This window comes from Pecten maximus, chromosome 17 (genome assembly GCF_902652985.1).
Source record: "Pecten maximus chromosome 17, xPecMax1.1, whole genome shotgun sequence".
Lineage (NCBI taxonomy): Eukaryota > Metazoa > Mollusca > Bivalvia > Pectinida > Pectinidae > Pecten > Pecten maximus.
In genome coordinates, this window is record NC_047031.1 from 8,777,218 (window position 1) to 8,796,931 (window position 19,714).

The 19,714-nt window shown below is 36.0% G+C and overlaps 1 protein-coding gene across 2 annotated transcripts; it reads left to right on the plus strand.

The window, feature by feature from the left end:
* The first annotated feature begins 608 nt into the window (after window positions 1-608).
* On the plus strand, window positions 609-7,636 carry LOC117315792 (acetylcholine receptor subunit alpha-like). 2 transcript variants are annotated; one of them, XM_033870191.1, is made up of 2 exons: window positions 609-662; window positions 5,602-7,636. In XM_033870191.1, exon 2 carries the CDS (start codon window positions 5,616-5,618, stop codon window positions 6,843-6,845), a length of 1,230 nt encoding a protein of 409 aa, XP_033726082.1. In that variant the 5' UTR covers window positions 609-662; window positions 5,602-5,615; the 3' UTR covers window positions 6,846-7,636. The 2 variants fall into 2 exon arrangements, with proteins under 2 accessions (XP_033726082.1, XP_033726081.1); XM_033870190.1 differs by lacking the exon at window positions 609-662 and adding an exon at window positions 5,272-5,388.
* Window positions 7,637-19,714: the final 12,078 nt, after the last annotated feature.

Genomic DNA, 19,714 nt, shown 5'->3' on the forward strand with positions numbered 1-19,714 from the left:
ACAAGTGACAATCACTTCCAGTTCAAATACACTTTTACAAAATGTATTTATTTTTGCTTTTTTTGCGACGACATGGAATTGATCGGTTAATGGGAGAAAGATAACATCGAATGATCCTTGAAATAAAGACTTATTCACAACGAAATGCTCTCCAATAGGTATTTAAATTCTTTATGAAGTTTGTTTGTGTTCCGACAGATCATCAGCTTTTTCTAGAGTGATAAATGGTTGACTGATTTTTCTATTTATATCTGTGCTCCAATCTTTCATTGTATTTATACCCTTCATTCTATCCTGTCTGTATTAGGGATTAATAAATGTTGTGTACCTATACCCGGCTATCAGGACTAAACATTGGTCCAAATGAACTGTGCGTCACGCATAACAGTAATATCTTATTTCGTTCGGGCGGTGGTACTAGACACATGACGCGCGGTTCACCTGATGAACTAGATATCATTAAAATTAACGGGGATTTGTAAAAGATGACGTCGTCTCATAATGATTGTATTCCGTTAATGTGAATAGTGTAAGGTGTGTTTACCTAACACTGACACCGGAATTATTTATTGGAACCAACGCGACTAATATATAGTATGTATGTATAGTGTGAAATTAATACTGGGCAGAGCGAACCGTCATCAGCAGCTAGCAAGTGAAAGGTGAGTGTCCTTATTTCATAAAGCTACAAAATACAGTTTTGAAAACAACGTGGATGTTAGTTCCTGTCGGTTTTGAGAGGAGCTTTGTTGTGGTTTTAAGCGCAGATTACCAAGAATATTATTATCATTAGTAAATGTGATTTTTGAAATTGTCTGTGACATTTTACTGAAACGTAATGAGACAAATCTTGACAACATAGGTAGCTTTACATTGGACATGGGACAACATTTTTAATAGTGACTGGATAGTGGGACAACCAGATTAGTGATGGCTGGATAGTGTGGCAACAGGGTTAGTGGTGACTTGATAGTGGGACAACCAGATTAGTGGTGACTGGATTGTGGGACAACAAGATTAGTGGTGACTGGATAGTGGGACAACCAGATTAGTGATGGCTGGATAGTGGGACAACATGGTTAGTGGTGACTTGATAGTGGGACAACCAGATTAGTGGTGACTGGATTGTGGGACAACAAGATTAGTGGTGACAGGATAGTGTGGCAACATGGTTAGCGGTGACTTGATAGTCGGACAACATCATTAGTGGTGATTGGATAGTGGGACAACCAGATTAGTGATGGCTGGATAGTGGGACAACATGATTAATGGTGACTGGATAGTGGAACAACTAGATTAGTATTGACTGGATAATGGGACACTGGGATTAGTGGTAACTAGATAGTGGGACAACAGGATCACGGGTGACTAGATAGTGGAATCATAGGATTAGTGGTGACAAATGAGACAAATCTTGACAACATAGGTAGCTTTACATTGGACATGGGACAACATTTTTAGTAGTGACTGGATAGTGGGACAACCAGATGAGTGGTGACTTGATAGTGGGACAACAGGATTTGTGGTGACTGGATAGTGGGACAACCAGATGAGTGGTGACTTGAAAGTTGGACAACCAGATTAGTGGTGACTAGATAGTGGGACAACAGGATTTGTGGTGACTGGATAGTTGGACAACATGATTTGTGGTGTCTATATAGTGAGAATTTAGGCAATTTACCTTAGACACAAAATTTCAATAAAATGTCATAAGAAAGCACCCTTGATATCGCCCCAGTTACGAAGCCTTCGTCCTCGAATAACCTTAGAATATTGATTATGTATTAAAAAATTACAAAGTAATCAAAACAAAAATTCGCACTGGATACCTGGTGTAGCAGGCCGAGTTTTAATTGTATATACTGTACATAGTTGTATGGTCGCCTTCTAGCTTCGGGCAAGGGGGGAATTCCCTGTAGCTCAGTCGGTAGAGCGGACCAGTAAGCCGAGGGTCGCGGGTTCGATCCCGGCTGGCTGTACTCTACTACTCCTTGAACTTTTTCACCTGGTAACAATGGATTTACCTCCCATGACAAGGTCATGTAGGGTAATATCAGGGTTTGCTTTAGATAAACAGATAAATATGTCGTCAATTCTCATTTCATATCGGTCAGAATCGTAATCTTTGAATAGCGGACATATTTATTTCAACTTAAACTGTTTAAATGATATAATATAAAACCACTATAGAACCACACATGACGCAAACGATTAACGATATCATTGATGTTCAAAACATCAGCAATGCATTTGCTATTGTTTTCTGAATAAAGATTATCTTTAAAATCCAATCTATCATTAAGTGTCAATTAAGGGCAGTATTTACGAAGGACGAGATGCCCCGTAACACCGATTGTCTATATCAAAGCGTTAACACACTGGACAAGCTGTATTTGGAGGGTTAACATAGGATAATATCACGTGATTTAAACAACAGACATACAAATCCCACAGGGACTTGAGAATTACTTACAGTCCACATTTATTTGGACTTTCCCTAGTGTGTATAGCACATTTTGAGACGTTCTGGGGGGCTAGATTAAGAAGTTCGACAAAATGACATCCAGGTGTTTATATATACTAAGTACATTTTGAGACGTTTTGGAGGGCTAGATTAAAATTCAACAAAAATGAAACCCCAGGTGTTCAGATTAAAATTCGGCAAAAATGACACCCCATGTGTTCATATACCTGTGGTGTCATTTTTTGTCGAATTTTAATCTAGCCCCCAAAACGTCTCAAAATGTGCTATACACACTAGGGGAGGTCCAAATACATGTCAACTGTAACTAATTCTCAAGTCCATGTGGTTAATCCAATGTTCATGAATCACCTGAAGCACGACATTATGAAAATATTATTTATTTTTTTGCTGGCTTAAGTTTTTACAGTAATTTCTTACGTGATGTGTTAATAATATACAGCTCGGTGTTCTGAGGCCTGTTAATTAATGTCAATTAAGTTCAAACAAATCTCAAGCCCATTTCCTATGAAGGCTGTTTGAAGCACAATGTTTTTTGTTTTTGTTGTTTTTTTCTTCTTTTTTTTTCCAGAAATTATAACGTGAGCAATTAGTTTCGCAGTATATTATGTTTACAAAAATATAATATCTTCTCTTGCCTTAGCGGCCACCTCAATTAAGCGACGCTTTACCATAGTATCTCCTCCCAATGTTATTACTATACTTGTTACCTGAACCTGGATTAAGCGACCACCTGTCATATGCGACCTCTATTATTGCTTCCTTTGGAAGGTCACGTATCACAGAGTTGAGTGTGTGGATATCTTTTTACATTTTCTCGAGTATTTAATTTGTAGAAAAGCTTATTCGCGATCGCGCTATCCATGACAGCATTTAAATCCGAAATCATTTTAGATGACTTTTGGTTTGGTTTGTTTAACGTCCTATGAACAGCCAGGGTCATTTAAGGACGTGCCAGGTTTTGGAGGTGGAGGAAATCCGGAGTACCCGGAGAAAAACCACCGGCCTACGGTCAGTACCTGGCAACTGCCCCACCTAGGTTTCGAACTCGCAACCCAGAGGTGGAGGGCTGTTGATAAAGTGTCGGGACACCTTAACCACTCGGCCACCGCGGCCCCTTTTAGATGAACACTGGAAAAATAAGCGTTTTATCTAAATGCATTAACAATTCCAATTCTTACATTAAGCCAACTAAACCAAAGTTTTTTTTATATTTATAATTATGTTTTGTATTATTATACAAACCCGAGTTTCCTCTGGCCCTGACACCATGTCAGAGCCAGAGGACACTCGGGCTATAGCAGCATCTACAGTTCCTTTCTGGACCTCTAAATTCTCTCAGAGGTACTCCTCTTCAAGGACAAACTGAAAAAGTCACATACGGATACTTATGTCTGGCAAATAGGGTGAATGGTCACTTGAAAAAGCATTGCCGTGAATGTATGTCATCAGTATGCTCCTAATAGTTTGATTATCACGTCCTTTGATTCTGTGCCTTTGGGAGCTAGAGAAGTACCCCAAGGTATTAAAAGAGTCGTTATAACGAAAGAAAACAAGTCATAATAACGAGAAAAAGTCGTAATAACGAGAAAAACGTATATATATAGTGACTGTTATCTTTTTACTTTCATAGTTGCTCGCTATGGAATCTAACATTGACAATGCAATACAAAATTAATATATCTATTTTGTATATTTTATTTATTTTAAATACGGATTCAATCATCAGTAACGATTTTTTTCTCGTTATTACGACTTTTTTTTCTCGTTATTACGACTTTTTTCTCGTTATTACAACTTTTTCTCGTTATAACGACTTTTTTCTCGTTATTACGACATTTTTCTAGCAATAACGACTTTTTATCTTTTTTTCGCCATTTCAAATGTGACCTCTCTCGGCTTTCGTTCTGGTTAACCTGTAAACCACACATTATTTTTCTTCTTTTTTTATTGAATAAACATACGTTTAAGATTGTTATCACAGTTGAAACGTTTGGATTGAAAAACATTCCCATAAAAGAAAGAAATTACATCTCGAAATGCTACATAATACCCTGCATAAAGAGTATAGATTAACTTGGCTTTTCGGAGATCGTTGGAAGCTAATCAATCAATGATAACAACACAATGCTGTGAAGCTACATAATGACACCTTTTGTATTCTACAATTTTTCAACAAAAGCCGATAATTGGCAATCGATCTCTTAGAATGAGTTGCAAACAAACATGGTGTCACTATCAATACCCAAATCCATTGATTTCGGCGTCAATATGACAATGTAAACGTCGATTCTATCTATCCTTTCGTTTCATGACCTCGCTTCAATAGTTATGTAAAGATCCAGAATATCACATGACTATTGTTTCTAACTAAGTACAAGGTATCGTTTGATTCCGTTCTCTTATTGTTTCTATTGTGATCTCAGACCGCGGTACCATTAGATGGTGTCCATAGTTGTCACAACGTACGTAACTTTTCCGTGTAAACAAGCACGCGCGGCGCGTGCTATACTTACGTCATCATTGGATGTACACATTGAATGTCCGATGGAGTACAGTAAACATTCACACCTGGTCAAAATGTCATGTCATTAAGTTCATACGTACTTAACGAAGTCATTCACTAACGAGAAACAATTTCTCTCGATGTAAAACCCGCTGTGATTGGTCGTTTTCCATTCCTCCGGCAACGTATAACTAATCATAATGTTTCTTGTATGTAACAAAGACTCTATGATATGTAATTAACCAAAATCATGTTATGAAAATACTTGTAAGCGTGAATTTATATTTTAAACCACATGGCTATCAAAACTTAATGGTTTAGAAGACAATTCTTCGAAGTTTGTCTTTATGCTGCATGTTACGTTTGAATTCTAAGGAACATTGGATGGCAATTTTTCAAGGTACATGTAAACGCATTTCGTATTCTTAAAAATGTTGCATATTTCATTACAAATCGAAAAACTAGGCAGGTAGTTTTTCTACTCTCCGCTAGGCTTCGCTTCGAAAATGAGCGCAGCCTACCGGAGAGAAATGGTACTAAGGCAGATAATCAAGTCTATTCAATTAAGATGTTGTAGACCTCTTGACTTTACGTAGACTTCTGTTTGTTACAGGTGAGCCCATCGCCATGCGGAACCTCTTGGTAGTTTTCCTCCTGCTCTACGTTGCCGGAAGGCCGGTGTTGGGCGGGCAGGGAACCATTGACGACTGGGTCAGATTAACAAATACTCTGTTCTCAAACTACACCAGCGAGGTTCGACCGGCCTATAACTTCACGGAAGTCGTTAACTTAGATGCCTGGATGTTTTTGCTCTCCATTTTAGACTTTGACGAAGTGGCGGGTGTTATCACCATGAGTGCTGGGATGGGTTTAACCTGGACAGACTATCGTTTAAAATGGACACCATCTGATTACAATGGCATGGAGGATATCATTATCAATGCATCTAGAGTTTGGAGGCCAAAACTGTACATGATTTCCTCCGCTGACGACCTGGAACAATTTGGATCGGATGAATTTGATGTCCGATTGAACTACAACGGTACGTGCTCGGTGTACCCTGGGAAACTTTTGAAATCGAGTTGCTCTGTAGATATGACGCGGTTTCCGGCAGATTCGCAAAATTGTGAGATGCTTGTGTTATTATGGGGTGTGCAACCGAATGAAGTTAAGCTCGGTTTCAGCAGTACTGAGATATTCTTAGGATATTTCACGCCGAATGGCGAATGGGAGGTTGATAAAACTTCTGTGTCTCAATACATGGGGTTTGGTTCGCCTTCATCGACGCTGTCCTTCTCCATACATATGACTAGGCGATCGATGTATTTCATCATCTCAATGACTATACCGGTACTGTTGTTATGCTTCCTGAATCCGTTCGTGTTCCTCCTCCCGGCCTCCTCAGGTGAGCGGATATCATACACAATCACCATGTTTCTGTCCCTGGCTGTCTATATGACTCTCATTGGCGACAATCTTCCGAAAGTGTCAGAAAACATGGCGGGGATGTCGTACTTCTTGCTGATAGCATTAATATATAGCAGCTTACTCATATTGCTGACTATATTTACACTTCGGTGTGAGGCTGTGTCTGACGTCACGAAATTTCCAAAATTGTTAAGATGGCTTACTCTCTGTTTCAAGCGCAAAAAGAACAAAGTAACCTACAAAAATGCCGAAAGTGGCCAAGACGTCAATGAAAACGACCGAAAGGAAAACATGAGGACAACCAGCGAAGAGTTTCCTCTCGTGACCAAGACTGACGTCATGACATTTGTCGACATGTCCTTGTTCCTGGTTTCCTTTGTGATGATCATCATCGCAGCTCTATGGTTCCTCATCCAATATTACGGCTGATATTGAGACAGTAAACATTCGTCAGAATCCACTATCACGGCTGACATTGAGACAATAAACATTCGTCAGAATCCACTATCACGGCTGACATTGAGACAATAAACATTCGTCAGAATCCACTATCACGGCTGACATTGACAGATTATAGCATTCGTCAGAATGGATTAATATTGATCTTAAATGTTTTAGGACCATTTAAGGGAAGTTGCAAAAATGAGTTGTGAGACAAGGATTTATTCTAAAGTATGAAAACGAATATTTCAGTTTTTTTTTAACTTGTCATTTTACTGGGATGAACATGAACATATAAATAACGATGAAATTAGATTTAGGTACAAAGACTAGCTTTGTAGTTTCCAGAAGCAACGAGGAGTATTTTCAAATGAACACAGGTAAATGTTCCTTAGCCTGCTAAAAGTTAGAGTTGATATTGTCTTATCTGGAATTATTTTCTAGGATTTTTTATCTGCAGTGATCAGTCCATGTCTGTTTTGTATGTTTCCTCAAAACCCCCTGAAGGGTCCCGACATTTACGTTCATACTACGTACACTTGAGATTACCTCCCCTGTTTTGTTGTGTAAATGTACATGTATATATATATCTAGAGTTGATATTGTTGTTGTTGTTGTAATTATTAAGTTTTTAAATGTTTACATATAAACAGTAAGCTGTATGTCACTGTTATTACATCAATATCGTTTATATATTTCACTGTAAACAGGTAACTTTCTTGATTTCCACAAGTGCACTAAAAATTAATTTTAGCACAAATAAATATCATTTACAGAGAGCATGATATTACAGTATTGCAAACTATCATAATTATTTTAGCGATAATCACATTTTAGCGATAATCATAATTTAGCGCTTTTCTTTCTTGAAGCATTGTGCTAAATTATCAGTGCGCTAATCGCATAACATGTATATGATAATTCGATAATGTTATCCATCGTTCTGATTGGTTATAATTAGGAATACGCGAAAGTTTGAGTGCGCCGAAATTAATACGTTTACATTATCTTTCGCGAAAGAGACTATACTCGTGGTTTAAGAGATTTATAAAACTGACTATAACCCGGCTAAACTGTTCCAAATTCACATCTGTTGTACATAAGAAGTCTAGTATTTAGAAAAAAACAAGGAGAGCCTAGGATTGGTCATCCTGTAATAGCATGCTTAATAGTACACATATTAAACTATAATGTTTGTGTATGGTCATCGGAGCTCTCTAAAGTACAACATGCAATACGTTGCTGTATTTATGGTATATATATATATAATATCACGTTTTCCTACGCAACCCTTAAATAGGCCCGTTGTTTTACTGTTTTTTGGTGTATGACCTTTTACGAATAAATATATTTATGTTTTCTTAATTTGTTCTTTATCGATGCAAATATTTATTACATTGTCAACATTGATTACACGGGTAAAATATCTCGAGGTAAATTTGACCTGAACAAATAATGACCTGAAATTGACCTGAAATTGATCTTAAAACGACCTGGAAAACGAGGTTAATTACACATGAAGTAATTTTTTAGATCATTTTCAGGTCAATTTGACAAGCTAATTAATCCCTATATTTTTTCCTGTAAAAACCCTGTCAGAATCTTATTTCTTTTCTTAAAAATTATTACGCCGCTGTTACAGCCAATTTTCTTTGGTTTGTTTTTGTTTAACGTCGTGTTTATTAGCAGCAACAGACATTTAAGGACGTGCCAGGTTTTGGAGGTTGAGGAAAGCCGGAGTACCCGCAGAAAAAAAAAACCCTTAACCACTCGGCCACCGTGGCCCCTGTTTCAACCAAAAGCGACACTGCAAACGGCGATGTCATCGTTTACACTACAACATAAGTTTAAGCCAATGAAAATGATTGTTACAAGCAAGTTTAATTATATTCATACTCATCACATCAACCATTTAGCAGGAGTGGTATCCTCGAACTAATAAGTTAAACTAAGAAAGCAGAATAAGCTGATAAGGGAAATAGAATATATTAATTTTTGTTTCTCAAGCTTATTTACATTTAAGGAAGAATACTAGTACTCCTCCAGTGGGAAAGTACGTCAAAAGTTATTCTTCTGGAATTAAAAGTATTCATTGGTAAAATGCACACACACAAAACTGACAAAGTCTAGTATGAACATTTTAATTGATACTGAATCATGAATATAATTCAGTCTCGTACAGCTGTTTCATCAACCTTAAATGCAACTTGAGATTAAGATGGGATAGCAGAAAAATAAAAATGTACCTTAATATTTGTTAAAATAGAGAAGAGGTATACTGTTTCCATGACAAGTACCGGTGCTATGGTACTGAAGATTTCTATTAGAACTTTGTGTTTGCTTATTCTCAACGAGTTCCGCTATTCATAAAAGTAATAGAACCGTAATGTCAAAATCACCCGCTCTGAGTCATACTTAGATTGATTAGGGCATCATATCCCGGCTCGGTACGAGTTGTTTGAACTGTCCTTGTCTACAAACAAAAGGTTTCAATATCTGTAATTGCGGGTGGATGTCCAATACACAGCACTGATGTTAATTGAATTAAAAGGTACTAAAAAGTTAGCTTGACCAATCAGGTTTCGAAGATATTATATAAGAAAATCTTCAAATAAAGATTGAAATTTAAAACATTTATGATCGAGTTCAATTTACTTTTAAGATATTTTTTCGAACATTTGATAGTATCAATACAATTTATTTATTTATTTTTCGTGATTTTATGGTGAGGTTAAGCTGACATATAATTTGTGTACAGAACTGGCTTTTGATGACTACATAAAGCTGACCTATAATCTGTTTAATGGCTCGACTGTTATCGTCATCCATTCAATGATTGCAAATCATATATCGCTGTCAAGTGCTTGGTTGACCATGACTTTGACGTGATGCATTATGGGTATAATGGACCCAGGAATAGCCATGTTTACAAATGTTAATTGATATTTCAGTGCGTTTGTAGAACATTATTCCGGTTACATACAATCTAAAAAGTGATTAAGGAAGGTTTCTCCGTGTATGTTAACATATCGATTTATATCAATACTAGTGAAAACACTGGATAATATCGGGATAGAAAGTAATTTCAAATACGAAAGCGATGGTGATAGGTTAACATAACGTCTGTGACACTAGTCCCTATTTCCATTATCGCATTGGTTATTGTATATATTGAAAATGCTTGAAATGTAATAAAAGAAAATGTTTAATAATCACGGTGCTGAGAAATGAACCGTGCCCAGGGAGACGTGTAAATTCTGGTTTCAGATGTCCACAAACAAAACGGCACAAAACAACGATCTTCAAGATTAATTTTACCAAATTACAAATACATTTGGAGTCTGGTTTATCGTCCAATTAACAGCCAGGGTCATTTAAGGACCTGCCAGGTTTGGAGGTGGAGGAAAGCCGGAGTACCCGGAGAAAAATCCGACCAACGGTCAGTACTAGACAGCTGCATTGCGTGGGTTTCGAACTCGCAACACAGAGGTGGAGGGCTAGTGATAAAGTGTCGGGATGCCTTAACCACTCGACCACCGCGGCCCCTTACATTTTGAGTGAAAACGATGAACCACAAATGTAAGATGAATGACGAGATATCAGAAAGCACGAGGAAATTGCAAGTTAAATAGAACAAAGGCAGTTTATTATTACCTGACGGTATACACAGGATATTGGCAACTGGTAATTAAGAAAACTAGTCATAACTTCAGTAAATATTGTTTCCTCTCAACTTCTCTTTAGGGACAGTAGAGGGCTAGTACATTAAGCCAGTAGTTCCTGGCCCTGATATTACATCAATGACCTTTGTTGGAGTGTAAATCGATCACGAATCCTAGCAATGCCATGTTCTCAAAGTGTCAGTCGGGACAGTGTGTACTACATAACACAAGCATAAACATTGTTTTTCATACCATAAGAACAAATCAATTTCCAATATTCATTAATATTTACATTTGCTCCACATTTCCCCATTGACACCATGCTAAGAGGCAGTTGCAACCATACGCCTATAACACCCAGTGCCTCAGGCTATAACACCAAGTGGGTCATGTGACTTTAAAAAAGGTGGGATTTTATTTTGTTGATTTAGTTTTTTTCAAAGATGACGAAAATGGTAAGACAATGTAAATATAAGTATTGAACAGTGCAACGGGTTCCATGCTGCATTTGCCCACCATACATTTTGCTGCCATATCGACTATAACAACATTAAAACCACTGTTCATTGCTAAGTATTTACTGGTGATCAAACTGGTTGTCCTCATCACCTCATCAATGTACCGTGTCCTGGTGCCAATATACGTCATTACATGTATGTAAGTCACCTTGCCTTTAACCTTGGCGGCTTTGGTTCGATCCCCATTATTGATATTGTTTATAAAGTAACTAATTTCACACTTTTGTATGAAATTAGAATTTTATAAGTGCACAAAGCCATGACTCTAGTTAATAAGACCAAACAATGTTGTTCAAAAACGTATTTCATATATAGTAAAGGTGACCCATGTTTACATGTGTTAAATGAATGGAAGAAATGGATGAAATAAGTGGATATTGCCTAAACCCAGAAATAATTAGGCTGATAAATCATTCTCTTTCCTCTATTAAAAAAGTACCATGTATGATGTCATGTGAACCTGAGAAATTAATACGGCGGCGTAATGCACTGTAAAATGCCCGATATGTATTCCATTGCTTATCAGTTATAAAGCAAACCGTTTCATAACGACCATGTTTCACCTGCGCATGATATGTATACTGTTTTTTAAGTATATCTGAGCTATATTGATATTTTCCTTTTCCAATGGTTTCAAAAATTAACTAGGGTCTGGTTTAGAGTGTATTTTAAAGCGACATCTTTCAAAAAAAAATTTTTTTTAAATAGGTGTCCCGACACTTTATCACTAGATCTCCACCTCTGGGTTGCGAGTTCGAAACCTTCGAGTGACAGTTGCCAGGTACTGACCGTAGGCCGGTGTTTTTTTCTCTGGGTACTCCGGCTTTCCTCCACCTCCAAAACCTGGCACGTCCTTAAATGACCCTGGCTGTTAATAGGACGTTAAACAAAACGAACCAAACCCCGTCCTTTTTTTCGATCGAGGAATCGAACCCCGGCCGCTAGGTGAAAGACAAGTGTGTTACCACTGTGCCACCAGATCACCATTTACCATTTTCTTTCTGGGATAAGCCTTGAGAATGACAGGTGAATCGTAGAAAAGTTACCGTTTCACACTATTTCAAATTTATCTAAAGATTATACTCAGTTGTGGACCTTTGTACGATAATTTCACCTGTAATCCGGTGGGGGATTTAGATCGGACTATGTCTTTGTATCATGTCAACACAATTCTACAATTTTCCCACGCGAACCACTTGTCATATTTCAGACTGATGTGAACTATTTCTTGTGTTTAATATATTCGTGTGATTATTTAATGTGACCTACCTGATATTGCTCTTTCGTGTATTGATGTTTTCTTAAGGTATATGTGGATTTCAGATCTACATGTATATCCCATGTGTCAATATTAAACAAACCGACTTCAGTATGTGGAAAGCGATGAAAACATCGAAGTGGGTCATGTGTTTGATTTAGAAATGTGGTTTTCCTAAACTCAGCTGAGAAACAAGATATCTGACATGTATGATGTCATCATGATGTTCATCCAAGCGTGCAATCGAGAATAGCACCAGGCGTCCTACAAGGAAATATTTCTCTGGTATTAATGTTAAAGTCAGAATGATTGGATTGGGGACTTTTTTGACAAAAAAATCAGAAAATGTTGAACAACAAATTATTAATAATTATGTCATATTCCATCTCGTCTTGGTAGAAATACGTGAAAAATATGTTTGAAGAATGTATAGTTTATTAGATATATTTAATAGTCAAAAGTGTTCAAGTATATATCAAGAGTACGATATTTTATAAAAAAAAATAAAAAAAATCGCAAACTGGAAAAATAAATGTTTTACTTCCTCTAAATAAATCAATGACAGAATCTACATGACTGAACTCTGTTTAAAGAATTAGCGGCTAGAACTCTCTCCCAAATTACAAAAACACCAATCGGAAGTGGTAGATGGTCTGATATACCACGTGAACATAAAATTTGTCCTGTATGTAATTTAAGAGAAATAGGCGACCAATTTCATAAGTTATTGAACTGTGATCAACAACTTCAATAGCAGACGGAAATATAATTCTCGATAATATTTAACGTCGCCATTTTTTTAATCCGTTCAGTAAGAAAGCCAGAGTTACTTCCCTTCCATCCATAGTCAATCCAGAGCAAAAAGTTTTTCATATAATAATATAATTTGTTTTCACTCGAAGAAATTATTATTTAAGGATTAACATCAATTATTTTTTCTGTTATACAGACTAAATAAACCGCGAAGTGGTTTATGAAGAAAGTACACTGCAGTTTTTTATGTTATGACTGTATAACAGAAAAAATAATTAATGTTAATTCTTATAATTTAATTTCGTCTTATACACACACACCTTTAGTATCTGAAAACTCTCACTATAACCTCCGAGACGCCAATAACTACTCTTTACCAAATTTACCGACTTCATTTGACCAATATTTCGTTTTTCCCGGCTACTATTCGACTTTGGAACCAATTATATTTAGAAACTAGGCAAAGTAACTCATACTTAGTTTTTAAAAAGTCTATCACTAATATATCAAAAGTACCATATTATTACTCTGTTGGAAATCTAATATATTGCATGCAAGATTAAGAAATAGTTGTAGTACTTTAAATAATGACCTTTTCCGATCTCATCTGATTGATTATAGTTACTGTCAATGTGGTCATCCTATTGAGGATACATATCATTTCTTCTTCGTCTGTAATAATTATGTTGAACAGAGAATCGAATTGTACCGAAATCTGAATAATTTCATACCGCTAGATCTGCAGCTTTTACTGTATGGAAGCAGTGATTTATCCATAGAGGATAATGTTACAATATGTAAAAACACTCAGAAGTACATTCTTGATTCGTATAGATTTTAATTCCCTGTATCTCTCTATATATATCTGTGTAAATTTATGTGTGCTGATCATATCTATTCCGATGCCGATGGCAAAAGAGAATCGAATTTCCAGGAGGCATAGGAAGCGAACGGAGAGAGCTAACCATGGCACAGGATGTGATGAACTTTAGAAACAGCAGAGTGTTTTGAAAAGTGAATAGTGTGAACTTCTGCTATCGGCATCGGAATAGTTTATTGGAATAGTTTATTTATTCATTTGATAATCTATAGTCATAATAATTTTTTTTTAATTATATCTTCATTATAACTCTCTCTCTCTCTCTCTCTCTCTCTCTCTCTCTCTCTCTCTCTCTCTCTCTCTCTCTCTCTCATATGTAAATATATGTCATCTTGTAAAATAAATGTATTATATGTATGTAAAATTATATATGGAAAGGGCTTAATATAAGTTTGATAACTTGTGCCCAATTCCCATGTATATATTAAGATACAATAAAATATGTTTAAATCAAAAAATACACACCAAGATATTTCACTTTCTTTGGTGAACTCTTTTCTGTGATAAATTATTACGCAACGTCATCAGCCAATCAAAAATGACGTTACATTTCACAACGTCAAAAATTTTGTTATGGAGGTATAACAAAATTATTTCAGCCAATGAAAATGCGTGTTTCATACAAAATTAAATTATGAGGCAGATAAACATTAACTTACCTGAAGAACTGTTACGGTAAGTTAATGTATTTATTGTCACCAGAGATTGTAACAGAAGCTGAGCAAACGTCTACAGGCGGTAGCTGTCGGACGGACATCGAGGCCTGGAATCTAAAAGTGGATTTCGATTGTGTATATGCAAATAAGCTGCATGGAAGAGAACACCGACAATCACGTGACAAAATGACCCCATAAAACATTTTCTATCCTACCAAAATCTGACACGATCACGTATCTATTTTTAAAAAAAAAGGGGGGGGGGGGGAATGCTTTGCACATATTAGGATGAAACCCTTTTTTAATCCGTATTGTGTTTTTATTAATATCATTATAATTTCATACACACCCTAGAAGTATTATAAAATCTGCGGTATACATATACAATATATTATGAACGGAAAATAAAATGACCAGAGCAGGACTCGAACCCTGGACCTCCTAAGTCCTGACAGCCTAGTCAAGTCCACTAACTCTCATCCGTCAACACTGTTACAGAAACCAAACACTTGTCTTGTGTTTTAATGTTTCAGTAACCTGACCGTAAATATTATCATATATTACAATCATTATATGTTGTCGTTAATTTTCTCTTGCCTTTTTGGCAATCATTCGTTCACATTCGTCATTATAAATTGAATTAAATTGTCTTTTTTGGTTCCAGACACCATCTTTCTCGTTTTTTGGGTTTTTTTTTTTTTTTTTTTTTGTTTTGTTTTGTTTTGTTTTTTTTTTTTTTTTGTTGTTGTTTTTTTTTATGATCATTATTACAAAAGACTTGACTTTATCAAATTGTGATTTTCATCTAGGACAGTGGAAGGGTAGGGACACAGAACCGTGTGGACAGGAAAATTGTCGGTAGTCTAAATCAAAGATGGCTGTCTGCCAATTATTGCACTATAGAGGAACAAAGTCAATCTTACCATGAAATATGCGAAAGATAGTATACATAATGCAGATGCGTTTTGCGAAATTTCAATAATTAAACTTAATGTCGAAATCCAACACGGTCGCCTGTTGCAATGGTCATTTCAAAATTCTGACCAGACTCAAAACGCATCTCAATCATTTTATTTTAGAATCAATCTTGGTATTCAACATGCACATTTACGGTACAATAGTTCAGTTTAAACTACAGAGCCGCATTTTCGTAATTTTAAACATTTCAGACGTATAACGCGCGAAAAAGTATGCTACCTTACGACACTTCCGGTAGGCTCGCAGTGACATTCAGTCGGTGTCCTTTTCTTTCGTTTAGGCTGGAATATAGCTGAAAGAAATGTCAGACAGGCGAAAATCAAATCTAGGTGAGTGATTTCTGTATCGTTAACATGGCCGTATCTAATGTATGCGCTAAATTCAATGAAATTCTGTGGTTATTAGAGCAATGGAGTATATTATCTAGAGTCTGTTGCTCTCAGTCAAAGAGTTTCGAGTGTTCACATATCGTTATAAATTCCAAAGCCACTGCTTATCATTTATATTTGGTAAATTTCTTTACGACGTTGCCATATAAAAAGTGGAAGTATCGACCCATTAAACACACGTTCGGGTTTCTTGTGATTTATCCAAATATGCCAAGTCGCTGTTATTCCGAGTGATTCTGAGAGGAACACATACTGATCATAGCAAAGGAACTTCCCTAATCCAATGCAGTATAAACATCTATCAAAATACATGTATACACTGTAAAACTGCCATATATTTCAATTACAAACATAGGTACAGCGTGTGTATGTGGTCCTGACTGTTGGGATTAGAACATTAAGCAAAATAATTAAATAAACCAATAAACTAGAATCTACATGTGGTTTTCCTAGATTTATTAAAGATGCTGACATATTCCAACTTTTTAACTGCTGCAAGTCTAGACCATCAAACCTGAGTTGTATCCCTCTCCAGATCCCTGAACGAGATTCCCGGATATCGACGAAAAGCAGCACCGGTTCCCGAGCGCCGTCCGGATTCCGGACCAGAGTTGGATCGGTTATGCACAGTAAGAACACGTTCCATTATAATTTATATCTTAAAAAACCACCTGGAATATCCCAAATTTTGAAATCTTTTTCGACGTTCAGGTTTCTACATTCAATACAGATGAAACTGAAACTCATTGGACCTATCAGTGGATCAGATCAATTCATAATTATGGAAAGCCGGCAAAAAATGCTGTAGGCCTATGTACTTCAGGTTTAGTTAAGTTTTTTGTTTTTGTTTTTGTTGTTTTTTGTTGTTGTTGTTGTTGTTGTTTTTTTTTTTTAGTGCTTTTTGGTAAATGCTTTATGCACACCGGTTAACGTTTCTGTATATCAAGGACAGTCGAACTAAAAGGCAAAACAAAGTGTCCATTATTTGCTTCAAAGCTTAAAATATCCGCCCTTTGGGTCTTTAAAGCAATTTAACATCAACGAAATGCTTTTTAATGAAATGATTATTTTTTTATCTTAATTTATTAATTTAAAAGTACAACATTAAGTAAATTTAGACTTCAGCTTCGGGTATACCGGCTTTACATAATTTCCTGTGTGACTGTCTTTGGTTTTTCCAAATCATGTGGTCACAAATTTCCAACCAACAGACATATATACATGTATATATATATATGTAATACGACACCTAATTTAAATATACCCTTTCCCTCTGTTTCCATGGTTTCCATCACTTCTCTGTCGTAACAAAAATGGTTTACATTTTAACTTTACTTGTTTAGTAATTCTTTAGTATATATGATATCACTGCCTGTCTGTCTCAAAGTGTAAGTATCGGAAGTAGGTGTGGTCGTGCTCGTATGGCTGGTATTAGCCACAGGCGCTTGCATATAGAAAATATCACTTTCAATTTTTTTTTGATATGACAGCGGTATGTGTAATGTGTTAAGCTCAATGTGATAGTGAGCTTAACACATTACACATACCGCTGTCATATCAAAAAAAATTGAAAGTGATATTTTCTATATGCAAGCGCCTGTGGTATTAGCCACATAAGGTGATGATACTAGGCATGAAGAAGATGTGGTAAAGGGGACGTAACTCTTACTGGATTTATTCTGCTGTTCCAGGACATAAAAATGTTTTGTAGAACATTCTTATGTTTATCAGATTGTTACATTTGCTATCTATGATGTCATATTGCAGTTTATCAATGAAACGGAATGTGTTTATGTAAATAATATCGGGACATTCCCTGCTACGTTAATAGATCAGGTTAATCTTTCGTATCTGTTGGACACCTAAAATAAAAAGTGGATTGTACAGAGTGCGTTCGATGGACACAGCAGAGAAAATAAACCTTTCCCCGGACATGATGCGAATTCGTATCACGGAATCCACTACTGATTTCTTTTACTTCTGCCATGTATATACTGTATATATTTGTACGGATAAACCGTAAGGTTTAGGTAATACATGAATTAAATTTAATTGACAACATTATATTCATGTTCACAACTTCTTTTCTCCCATATAATGCCATTTAAAACAAAGAACCCATTGTGAAGTAACAAAGGAAACATTGAGTGTTCCAAAACAGCTATTGTGATTTTTCTATCGGTAGGCTTATTTTTGCCTAAAAATTGACGGAAATGCGTCCAGGAAACCATTTTCATTATATATTTTTTTCGTTTGCCGATTTTAAGTTATAAGGAGAAAAAAGTAGCACTCAATGATTTTTACAATAAATAAATTACAATAAAGAATAAAACTTTATTGTAAGTTACATTGTAATTATTGTCACAGTGTAAAAATAGCACAAGGTTCAATTTGGGCTGTTTAGCCAACTCACAAAATTATCGGAACGTAATGTACATGCATGTTAACAGAGGTAATTCTTGACCGATTTTACTGCCGAAATTAGGTAGTATTCCACAGTGATGGTGTTTTCCCCTTTGAACAAAAACAGAAACAAATCACATAAAACAGGGGGAAATTCTCCAAAACAGGGGATATCCCCCAAATTTTGATGAAATATGTAAAAATTATAGCAAAGAATAACTGTAAACTGTTAACATTTAAAGACTAATTCAAGACACTGTGGCCATTTATTTCCCCTAAATTTCATGATGGGTAGTATTCCCCGAAAGAAAATGTCAATGGACAGAAAAAGAAAACACTTGATATATTGATGTTGTTCATGCCATCTCTTTAATAATTTGTCTTTCTTCATAACTCGACAGGATGGCAAAGAAAAATAAAATCTACGTTATTTTCATGTGGTTAACTTATAGGTACCTGCACGGTACCCATTAGTGTATATGTACACAGTTAAGTAGTAGACTGTGTATAATAATTGAAAAAAAAAGATGGTACGGAAGCGTTTTAGGCTCACATTGGAATATGTTTTTCTTGTACATGCGATTTTTTTTTTTTTTTTTTTTTCGCATGCAAGAAAAACATATTCCAATGTGAGCCTGTGGTGAGGATATTGCATTCCATCACGTTTAAAGGGGCATTCCTTTGTTTGAATTAAGTGTAAGTCGTCAACATTAAACTTACTCGATTTTTTTTCTTTTCAAAGTAGTAAAAGTTCTAATCTTTACAGTAAGAAATCAGATTAATTATGCTGGGGGAATAAATAGTTGTATCAAAAAAAAAAAAAAAAAAAAAGCAGATTTACTCACAAGAAGTTCTTTGAGTATTAAGTCCTGAAAATTCTTAATAAGACCCGAAGTATCACTAATTACCGCAAATACAACTACATACGATATTTGTATACGATACGCCTTTCTCTTGTACATTTCGGCGTTAATATCATTACGTGTAGGCACAAACACTTATATAATCATTTTTTGGACAAAGACTTTATCAATAGAAATTGTGCATGTTTCTGATGTCCGAATGAAGGAATGCCCCTTTAACTACGCAACCTACCGAAAATCGGAGTTACCTCTCCACAAGCCGACCATTGACAAATTCCCCTATTACAAGGGTGATTACTTATAAGAGAAGAATTGTTCCCTATTAGCCCCTACCGGTAAAACCAGGGGGACTCCCCATCCGTCTGTCTTTCCATCCGTCTGTTTGCCAGTCTGTCCACTCAATTTTCCTCACTTTTCTCCGCCATGCTTCAAGGTATATTGGTGTTAGTTGGTATGTAACTTCACTATGAGTGGCTACAGATAAAGCTCGAGTTTCA

What these genes read in the sequence shown, in the direction of transcription:
- LOC117315792 (XM_033870190.1), top strand. Translation starts at nt 5,343, where the DNA reads ATGTTACGTTTGAATTCTAAGGAACATTGGATGGCAATTTTTCAAG. An exon ending in TTGGATGGCAATTTTTCAAG is followed by an intron (nt 5,389 to 5,601) that starts GTACATGTAAAC and finishes TGTTTGTTACAG; the next exon opens with GTGAGCCCATCGCCATGCGG.